This window comes from Hipposideros armiger, unplaced genomic scaffold (assembly GCF_001890085.2).
Source record: "Hipposideros armiger isolate ML-2016 unplaced genomic scaffold, ASM189008v1 scaffold_1762, whole genome shotgun sequence".
In the NCBI taxonomy this organism is placed as follows: domain Eukaryota; kingdom Metazoa; phylum Chordata; class Mammalia; order Chiroptera; family Hipposideridae; genus Hipposideros; species Hipposideros armiger.
In genome coordinates this window covers 24,823-36,430 of record NW_017733112.1, presented here as the reverse complement: position 1 = coordinate 36,430, position 11,608 = coordinate 24,823, and the positions used below count along the sequence as shown (strand labels likewise).

General features: G+C 39.7%; 1 protein-coding gene across 1 annotated transcript in view; it reads left to right on the top strand.

Annotated features, from left to right (window-relative positions):
* Nucleotides 1–11,117, top strand: part of LOC109378127 (metabotropic glutamate receptor 7-like) — a gene marked incomplete at its 3' end in the record, with an annotated part of 37,750 nt that extends 26,633 nt beyond the window's left edge. The window contains exons 3-4 of the mRNA XM_019634587.1: nucleotides 1,819–2,019; nucleotides 10,978–11,117. Of these exons, the coding sequence (XP_019490132.1) occupies nucleotides 1,819–2,019; nucleotides 10,978–11,117 (341 nt within the window). The remainder of the gene's footprint in view (nucleotides 1–1,818; nucleotides 2,020–10,977) is intronic.
* Nucleotides 11,118–11,608: the final 491 nt, after the last annotated feature.

Sequence of the window (11,608 nt, the reverse complement as noted above, 5' to 3'; positions counted from 1 at the left end):
TTGCATTTCCCTAATGCTAAGTGATGTTGAACATTTTTTCATATGCCTGTTGGCCATCTGTATGTCCTCTTTGGAGAAATGTCTCTTCATATCCTCAGAGATTATACTTTTTGTTATCGTATTAAATGCTCTGAAAAAAGTCTCTCAGTGAAGATATCTAAAAATATTCAACTCAGTGGCTATAAGGAACCCTTGGTTTTGCCGAGGAAAGGATTTGAGCTGCAGAATTCCTGTTTCTTCACTACACGAATGTGCTATAGGAAACAATTTGCGGAATATCGCTGTGAAAGTGAAATGCAATCTGTGGATAATTATTTGTCATAGAGGGACGTGAGGTCTAAAGAGAGTTCCTGGTACTAAATGAATGCAAAATTTAATACAAATATTGTTCAGAATCTGCTAGGCACTAAATGCTATGTTCAGTGTTGGGAATATAAAAAAAGAGAAAAGGAAAAGTCTAGGCTGCCAATGGTTAGAGCATTAAAATAGAGTGCTATTGTTAATTTTACAACAGATTTGAAATGTTTTATAAAAATCTTTAATTGTAATTGAGGGGCTAAGTGTAGGCTACGATTGGATGATGTCATGAAGAGAATATTAACTTATGACGGGCAAAAATAAGAAGGAAGGGCATTTCTGGCAAAGTAAAGAGGATAAGCCAAGATAGTTTAACAGTTTATTACGTATTCAGAAAAAGGTAGCCATATTTGCCTGGAACAAAAATAATGAAAGCAACAACCAAAATGTAGGGAAATGGCGGGGTAGGGCTGATGAAGTGAGAAAAATGCGAGCTTTGGGGCCTGACAAGCCTGAGCTGTCACTGCTCTACCTGTAAATGACCATGGAAAGATGATTTAATCTCCGTAAGGTTCAGCTTTCCCATCAGGATAATGAAGATAAATAATATTTAGTTCACAAAGTAAGGATGAAAGAAAAATAATATATGCAAAGTGTTCAACATAGTAGGGGCACTTAATCAATGTCAGCTCTCACTGTTCCTAGACAGAGAGGGGAGACGTGATGAACTTGCCCAGTTGTCAGGGGAAAGAGTTTGTTTTGTGGGCCATGGAGAGCCACTGAAGGATCCGGGCAGAGCATGGAGGTGAGGTGATTTGCCCTGTAGTAGGAAAGATGAACACACAGGAATGAATAGATGAAAGGAGACACGCAGCATCGCATCCTGATAGGAGAGGAGATGCACATAAATAGAGCGTTGGTAGTGTGGCCTAAACTTCTCAGAGTTTCAGAGGCAGAATTGATAGAACTACATTAGGTATGTACATGAGAGTGGGGAGTGAGGCAGGAAAGAGTGAAAAATGACACCAGCTTTTCTAGCCTCAGTATCTGAGTCGCCAGTACTACCAGGAACAGGAGGTGGAGCAGGAAGACAGAAGTAAGGAGTTCCATTCAGAGCTGCTTCTGTCTTCTATCATTTTCCTTCTCGCCTCTCACCTTTCTACAGTAAGTGACCTTTGAAGATCTGAATGTGGCAGCTCAGCTTCTAATTCCAGCAGTTCCTCAATTCTAGGGACCACTATACTTTGAATAGTGTGTTGGCTTATGACAAAGCTGTCATTGTGATCCTTGGTGTGCTGCTTCTAAGCTTTGTCTACTACTAGTTGGAAAGGTTAGTGTAAAGGGCTCCAAAGTCCGATACCAAACACTACCTAACATGACATTCACAGGTAGACACGTGGTGGCTTGCACTGTTGTACTCCTGAAAACATTGTTTGTTTTAGGCACAGTTGAAAGTAGATGCAAATTGAGACATTCTACTCAACCCCTATCTTTGTGCGTGTTTCTTGTTTTAATGTGCAGGACAGGAGAGAATTGGAAAAGATTCCAACTATGAGCAGGAGGGGAAAGTTCAGTTCGTGATTGACGCCGTCTATGCTATGGCTCACGCCCTGCATCACATGAACAAGGACCTCTGCGCCGACTACCGGGGGGTGTGTCCAGAGATGGAGCAAGCGGGGGGCAAGAAGTTGCTGAAGTACATCCGCAACGTTAATTTCAATGGTGAGTCTTCGCACATCCATGCTTTTAGGAACCCTGGGTTGGCATTCTGTTTTGTAAGTTACATATTGGATGATTATTTGCTCTTGGGTATGTGTCAAAATCTGGTTGATTAGATAATTTCAAATGATTGAATGAATGAATATATGAATGAGTAGTGAGTGAATGAATGAATGAATATTTGGGGAGTATGGTTTGTCCATATTTTCTTAAATAGAGAGATTTTTATACAAAGTCAAATTCTTCCTCAGTGAATATTAGTTCAGAACCATGGAAAAAATATACAAATCTATTAGTTATTTATGCTATCCATGTAGTTGTTTTTGTTTTCAGTCTTATAGTGTTTAGTGAAATATCTTCCAAAATTGCTTACATTCATTTCTTTCTCCCTCACCCTCTTCAGTGTGGTTGTTTTAAATGTATTCCTGTCTACATTGCATTTCATGTTATACCATGTGGTGGTTAATTTTATGGGTCAACTTGACAAAGGATGCTTAGAGAGCTGGAAAATGGTATTTCTGGGTGTGTCTGTGAGGGTGTTCCGGGAAGAGATTAGCATTTGATTTGGTGAACTGAATAAAGCAGAGAGCCTTTCCCACTGTGGATGGGCATGATCCAATCCCTTCGGGCCTGAATAGAACCAAAAGGCAGAAGAAGGGTGATGCCCTGTCCCTCTGCTTGAGCTGAGACATCCACCTTCTCCTGCCCTCAGGCATGGGTGCTCTCAGTTCTCAGACTCGCAGACACAGATGGGGTCGGTCTCAGGATACCCTGGGAAGATACAACATCATGTCCGAGATCTTACTGCCAAAAATATATAACCTCAATGTAATCATAAGGAAACATAAGACAAATTCAAATTGAAGGACACTACAAAATAACTAGCTAGTACTCTTCAAAACTATTCACATTGTGAGAGAGACAGATGGAGGAATCATCCCAGACTGGAAGAGACTAAGGAGACATTACTGTTAAATTCAGTGTGGGGACACTAATTGATCCTATACCAGAAAAAGGATGTTAGTGAGACAATGGAGAAATTCTATAATACAATTTGCAGATGAGTTTTAAATAGTATTATATCAATATTAATTTCCTGGCTTAGATAATTATATTATGGTTAAATAAAATGTTCTTGCTTCTCTGCTGATAAATAACAATCCATTTAAACCCACAACGTCATATCAACCTTCCAAGAGTAATCTAGTATTTGGATGAAGAGGAACCACTCCCAGTTTGCGGATCAACAGTTTTCTAGTTCAGATGGAGACAAAAATGACTATGTTGAAAACCAGAAATTTGGTTTAACTACAAATGATCTTTTTGTAGTTTCTTCCTGATCTTACAAAATCTCCTAAAATAGATAACTAATCCCCCCCCCAAAACAAAACAAAACAAACACATATACATTTCATGACTTATCAAACACTAAATTACATATACATATGCTGGGGTCAGTTTCTGGATATGCGTGACCATTCTTACATGTGACAAAAACATCGGTTAGAGAATGTTCTTGGTGATTCCTCCCTCCTTCCTCCAGATAATGCTTGTAGACTCATTTTGTCAAAACAGTCTTTCCATTGATGAGTCAGACTTGCTGAGCTTCTGACTAGACACAGGGCATATGCTTACCAAATGACTACTGTGTACCAGAAATTGTGCTAAGTACCTGTGTTGGCTTATTTAATATACAAAACACTAACATGGTTTAGATACTATTATGTTACCTTTTTTGAAAGATAGGGAAACCAATTTATAGGCAATTAAGAATCATGATATCCAGAGCCACACATCTAGGTAGTGATGATGCTACACTTGATACCTCGGGCACCTAACTCCATGGCCTGTTCTATTTAAGTGTCTGGGAGGAAGGGCTTGCTGCGTCATCCCTGCTGCTCCCTCTTAGAAAGGAGGCTCTGTGGGAGTTCACAGGCAGAGCCACATGTTTCTCTCATCACTGCACTCATGCTCTATGGTCAACATAATCTCCTTTTCTCTGAGGATTTTGTCCAGTTTTATGGACAGCCAGGAGACTTCTGGTTCCTTGGGCACTGTGACATTCATTGGTGGTGGGGCTCAACTGTTTTCTAAACCCATGCTAGATGGAATTAGTGGATTCTCTGTCATTTTTCAGTGATCAACTATTAGAGTGAAAAGAAACTTGTTATTTTTCACTCATTCAATTTCATGATTTTTATATAAAGAAATCAAATACTAGAGAGGAGAAAATATGTGTCCAAAAATTCACAGCTAGCGAATGACAGAGACAGATCTAGAAACCAAGTTTCTGATTAGTCCATTGTGAAAAATTTAGCCTTTCTTTGGGACTTTTTAAGAGGATTTGGGATTTTTTTTTTCTGAATAAGCTTAATTGTTCTCATCTGTTACTTAAGTAGAAAAAATTCTGTACCCCTAGGAGTTTTGCAGCAGACCAACAGAGTACAATTTAATAACTCTGACCTTCACATTTACCAAAGCATCAATTTAGGAAATGATAATAGAATGCCCTGAAAGTATTGCTACTGCTTCACCAAGTACTTAACCTCCTCTTATGTGCCAAAAGAAAAGATGGCTAATTCAGTCTTCATCACTTATAGCTATTTTTTTCCTGCATCCCAAATTAATGCAATGTCCTGAGCCTTAATTTGATTTTCTTATCTCTATGTTGGCCCATCTAACCAGATGTCAATACTTGTAGATGTAAATTTTAAAAATTTGTTGTCTTGGATAAAAAATGTTAGAGAATTGCCGTGTAATGAAGTCTTTAATCTGAGGTGTGTCTGTACCTAGATTTACTAGTTTCCAGAAGACTGGGTTGGGGTATACTTTGTAAAGATGGCACGTATCATGTGCTCTTTGTGAAACTTGAACTTGGCTTTCCTTCAAGAGGGAGATCTCTGTCCCCTCTCCTTGAATCTAGTGAGCCTGTGGCTTATGTGGAAGTGACACTATCTGACTTTTAAGGCATACAATTTGGTAGGGCATCTGCCTCATTCTCTTGGGACATCTGTATTGCAAACACAGATACCATGTTGAGACTAAGCCAAGAAGCCAAAAGATAGGCCACATGTGGGTGTTCTGTCCATAACCCCAGCTGAGGTCCCAGCTGGCAGCTGGCATCCACCATCAGACTGGTGGGTTTTAAGCTGCCCTAGCTGACATGAGTGGCCCAGAGAGATGCTCTCCCAGAGCCCTGTTCAAATTGCAAAATACAGGTTGTCAATGGAGCATGAAGGGTTACAGTGGTTTGTTTAGCGACACTGGATAACTGGAACACAAATCTGTGCAGCGTTTATGGAATCTGTGGTGAAATGAGAAAGGAAAACTTGTAAATCCATTCATGCATGCTTTGTCATCTGAGCAATCTAGATTCTGTATTCTCCCCTGTCCAGGAAGAAAGAGCTTTCATTCAGATACTCTAGTAGAGAAGAGTTCATATTTCAGTATGCCCTGTCATCCATCCTGTCAGTATTCCATCTTGTCAAGTGGCCCTGTCTCCTTTACCTTAGTGCATCTGTCTTCTGGCTCTGACACCTGCAGACATTTCTGCAGGTGATCCTGTCTTCTTTCATAACGTCTTTCTTTCTCTAGATTTCTTTGATTTTTTTTTAAATATAGACTTCATTAAACACAGTCCCTTTTTCTTTTTCAAGAAATTCAGAGATGATGTTCAAAAAGACTAATGGAGGAAAAAAACTGGAAATAATAAGCCAGTTGCTTTATAAAATCTATCAAAAAGGTCAAAGCCACACAATATGCTATTACAAGTCACCACTTAGATAAAGTATTCAGCTCTGCCGTCTTAATTTTTTTAAGCATGAACTTTAATGGGAATGAAAGGGGCATGACAAGACCATTTCTCCTAACAAAGACTGTAAGTAGGGAGAATGATTAGAGGGCGCGCCCATTCTGATGAACATTTAGCTGGTGAAGCCCCAGGCCTCCAATAGTCTTCTGCTGTCCTCTCAAAGACTATGAAAAGCTGATGTCATATTACTTAATGACTAGAAGCTGAAGAATTACAGCAAAACCCCACATGAGTCCTAGTACCCAATATGAAACAAAATAGAGTATCTGAACATTGATGCCTTCCTACAAAATGATAGGATAATGTTCTTGCTAATAACATGTAAAACACAGATTTTGTTTGTTCTCCTCATATACTTAGAAGGCTCACTGAAGGTAGAAAGCCAATACTAAAATCCTTTTTTTTTTTTTTGCTTATTTTTTTCTCTCTCCCTATACTGGAAAGTCTCATTTGAATTCCTATACACAAAGGGCTTCAGAGATCCCAGTTGTGATTAAGCAAGTGCCTTTGTGGGCTAGCAGGACAGCATCTAGGTAGAACACAGAACAGACACATTGAATTGGTGCACAGGCTCAGCCACTGACTCAAGCTGGTGAGGAGACCAAAGCTCTGATGCTCATATTGGGTTGTTGGAAAAGTCATGACATATTTTGTCTGTTTTTCAAAGGTCATTTATTTATATAAAGAACAAAGATCAATCAATGATATATTGCCCATTTTATTCGATAACCTTTTGCCATCTTTCAGTGAGCTTCATAATTCCTCGTTCATAGAAGGACCTGTCTTTATTTGCGAAAAACTGAACAAGGTGCTGATTTACAGCCTCATCTGAATTGAACATTATACCACGCAAGGAGTTTTGAAGAGAGCGAAACAAGTGGAAGTCTGATGGCACAAGGTCAGGCTAGTATGGTGGGTGTGGCAACACATCCCATCCAAGCTCCAATAATTTTTGATGGGTGATCAAACTTGTGTGTGGTCTCGCATTGTCACAATGGAACACAAGTCCTTTACAATTAACAAGCTCTGGATGTTTCTGGATGATGGATTCATTCAAACTGTCCAATTGCCAACAGTACACATTTGAATTGGTTGTTTGGTTCCTTGGTAGGAGCTAAAAAAACACAACACCTTTAAAATCCCACCACACTGAGAACATAACCTTCCTCTGATGAATGTCTGCTTTCCATGTCATTTGAGGCAAATCATCAAGTTGGGACCAAGACTGTTTTCTCACCACATTGTTGTAAACAATCCACTTCTCATCACCAGTTATCAGTCGCTTCAAGAAAGGATTGTTTTCCTCACGTTTAATGAGCATATTGCAGATGTTTATACGTGCCGTCAAATGAAATTCTTTGAGCTCATGCCAAACCCAAATATTGAGCTTGCTTACGTATCCCAGCTTCTTCAGGTGGTCATGAATGCTTCAATGATGGATGTTCAATGTTCCTGCAATCTTGTGTCATGTAACATGGGTTTGACTCGATCAATGCCTTTATTTTGTCGTCATCAACCTCGGTGGGCCTCCCTGACCGAGGAGCGTCGTTGAGATAAAAATCACCAGCACAGAATTTTGTGAACCATCGTTGGCACTGACGTTCTTGTAGAGCATTGTCACCGTAAACTTGATGCAACTTTTCACAAGCTTGATTCACGTTCTTCCCTTTATGGAAGTAAAACAGTAAAATATGGCAAAAATGCACTGTTTGGTCTTCCATCTTCAACTTGTAAAATCTCCAAAACTCAACCAAATAGCTCAATTTTTTTTTTAGAATGAAGCTAGAACTGTCTGTTGTCAAATGACATAGCAATTACGTAGATGTGAATGACTCTAGTACTTCCAAAAATGAACTAGAGCCATCTGTCGCAAACATGCATCATGACTTTTCTGACAACCCAATAGATCACTGCCCACTCTCAGAACGGGCTTTAGCCTGCTGTTTAGAAAACAAAAAATGTTTACACTGATAGAGAGATTTAAATTATATGCCAATTAGGAGATACAATTTTGGTGCATCAGAAAAGGCATTAGTCTGGATATTGGAAGGCATGAGTTCTGGTCCTGGGATATCAGCAAGTAAAATAATGATAAAAATAAAAAAAACTATAAAAATCATTAACATCTATTGAGCATTTATTATGTAAAGGGCAATGGGACTAAGGACACATAAATGTGTGTGCTTAATAAATACATAATTATTTTTAGTCCTTACTAACCCTATGAGTAAGTTATCATTAGTGAAAATCAGATGTAGAGGGAGATTGGATAATTTAGTAAAGGTCACCCAGATACTATTGGGTTGTTGGAAAAGTCATGACACATTTTTGCAACGAAAAACACAGAAAAAATATGTCATGACTTTTCCAACAACCCAATAAATGACAGGCCTGGAATTTAAACCTGTTCTAGGGGATTCCAAAGCCAGTTACTAGACACTATTTTAGTTTAATTAAGTGAGTGACCCTCAGGCAAGTGATTTCCCATCTCTGAACCTAAGTACTATACCTGCAAAATTAGAAGTTCTATGTTCTCTGTCTTCCACCACTGCCATAAAAACTACCGTAAATTTAATGGCTTGAACAATGCAAATTTATTATCTTACAGCTCTGTAGTTTGGAAGGGAGTCTGGCTGAGATCTCACTGGGCTTTTCTTAAAGTGAAGGCAGAGTTGCTTCCTCCCGGAGCCTATGGGGAAGAATTCCCTACATTTTCTAGCTTCTGAAGGCCACCTGCCCTCTTTGGTCAGACCCCTTCCTCACATCACTCCAACCTCTTGTTTTCATCATCACATCTTCTTCCTCCTTTGACTTCTGCTGCCTCTCACTTATAAGGACCATTCTGATTCTATTGCACCCACCCAGATTATCCAGGGTGATCTCCCCTCTCATGATCCTTAACTCAGTCAATGCAAATTCTCTTTTGCCATGTATGGGAACATTCACAGGTTGTGGAGATTAGGACATGGGCATATTTGGGGAGCCATTATTCAGCCTACCACAAGCTCTGGCTTATTTTTGGTTTGGTTTTGTTTTTCATCTTTAATACCAGAAGGGTCATAAAATCTTGTTCCTGACTATTGGAGGATGGTGTGGAGTTCTTTAGCTACCTCTGTGGTATGCCTATAATGTTGGACCCCTTTTCCAGTAGGGTTAACTTTCAGCACAGGAGTGCAACTTTGTATCCCTCTTGTGACCAATATATTGTCCTTTTATTGGACCCTTTTTCTGACTTCTTTGTGTTAAATGATCACTTGTGTGGGGTCACTTCTGCCATCATGCCTGCATCATTAGGGTTGGCATCTGTTTTTACTGTATTAAATAAGCATACTCTCTTCCAGTTAACCTGCCTTTGTCTTTCTTGCATCTGTGTCATTCATGTAAATGCTGCAATGACCCAAGTTCCACAGAAACTAATGACTGTGCTAACCAGAACTCTGCCACCATTAGTCTGGAATTTATAATCAGAATTCACAAAAGTGCTTAATTACCTAAGACTTACCCCACCTCTCCTTCTCCACCCAAAATAGCAAAATGAACTTCGATTCTCAGTGATTCTGTTTCAGCTTGTAAACCATCTGTAAACTTCTGGGAAAAGACAAGAAATAGAGCATTGATATTTACAGGGACTGTTAATCCAATATCAACCTAAAGGCAGGTCATCCACACACCCTGAGACACTAATACCTATCCTGTTTCCAAGGGATCCAAGGAAGAGAGGTAGTACTCAGTTACCAGGTTTTTGGAGATTCCTTTGAAAGTGTTCCTAAAACTAACTAAAATGCATGAGTTTGATTCTTGGTATATGGTTTGCCAATTGCTCCAAAGGATCTCTGTCTCTCTCTCTCTCTCTCTCTCTCTCTCTGTCTCTCTCTCTCTCTCTCAACATACTCTCAATAAATTTATTAGCCTTTCTAAATTGACTTCAATGTCTAGTTCTGCCCAAATAATTGCTTCCTTGCTTTCCTCTTAAGATGGACATTTTAAAGAAGATCCAAATGGGAGATGAAGAAAGAAACCAATATTTATTTAGCACCTGCCAGGCACACTGCTAAGCATTTTAGCATAGTTACCATATAAAGTAACTTAGAAAAAATCAGCCAAAAATATCTGTAAATGCAATCAGTATCCAAGTGCCTTTTAAATAAACTTTTTTGCTTGTTTGCTTAATGTTGTTTTAAAACCTCTGACATGCCCCTTTTTAAGTGTATTTGTTGATTTATTATTTTATAAATGGTTCTTTACTGATCACAATTTAGGTAGGTAGAAACTAAAACAGGACAGCTGAGTGACTCAGTTGGTTAAGAGTTAGCTTAAGAATGTGAGCTCTGAGCAACAGGGCCACCGGTTTGATTCCCACATGAGCCAGTGACACTGTGCCCGGGCTGAGCTGCCACTGAGCTGCCAACAGGGGGCAGAATGGCTCAGCTGGTGAAAGCACATGCTTCTAACAAGAAGACTGCTTGTTCAATGGTGGGCTATGCCCACCCACAACTAAGACTGAACTCGGCACCTTGAGCTGAGCTGCCATCCGGATGGCTCAGTGGATAGAGTTTGTGCTCTTAACAACAAGGCTGCTGGGTTAACTCATGCATGGGATGGTGGTTACGCCCACCCACAACTAAGATTGAACACAGCCTTGAGCTTAGAGGCCACAAGCTGCCAACGGGATGCCAGATGGTGACTGGCGCCCTCCACAATGAAGATTGAAGAACAACAACTTGGCTGGTCCCCTTCCCCAATTCCCCAACACTGTTCCCCTCCCCCAATTCCCCAACACTGTTCCCCTCCCCCAATTCCTCAATTAGAAAAGAAAATAAACTAAAATAATGATAATAAACGTAAGGTTGTCTCTGGAAACAAATGCATTTAATTTTTATTACTCACCATTAAAACATTAGAATAAAATATGATATATTGAGAAGTAGAACAGTTCAAAATGGGAGGCAGTTTGTCTTCACACCTCCTCTAAGCAACACCTGATGACCTTCACATGACTTTCAGGGACCATTTGGGGAACCCTATGAAACAATGGCTTTATGTACTAGCTACCTTACTCATCAGCAGATCTCTAGACCATCACTGGTGGCACAAGAGATAGAAGGAATCTTGCTTTACTCTAAAATTTGTCATTTTCTTATCTTCCTTAGGTAGCGCTGGCACCCCAGTAATGTTTAACAAGAATGGGGACGCACCTGGGCGTTACGACATCTTTCAGTACCAGACAACAAACACCACGAACCCGGGTTACCGTCTGATTGGACAGTGGACAGATGAACTTCAACTCAATGTGAGTTCTACTTGTTCCTCTTCCTTTGCTTGTGTGATGAATAAACAGGCTTTTAATTTGCTCAGTTAGGCAAATGTTTTTTTTAGTATGTTTGTGTACATCCAGGAGTGAACATGCACCTTGTTACAGGCATCAGCAGGGACTGATAATCAATAATAGAATGATAGTGATGACATTGATGATGATGATAGGAAATATGTGTTGAATTTATGCCAGACATTATACTCAGCACCTATGTGAATAGTCTGTAATCTGAGGCTCGGATTGCTTAATTAGCAAGTGACCAGCTAATAATCCTTTAATATGTTCACAAGACCCTTCCCTTGGTGAGACCTCCCTTCCTGCTTCCCTCCCCTCTCCTTTCCTTCTTTATTCTGTGGTGCTTTTTTTCTTTGAATGCACTTTAGAGTCAGTTTGTTTTACGTTGAGTTTCTTTGAGTAACAGCAGCTTTAGCCATTCCATAACCTTTCCTCCTTTCTATGAAATGGGA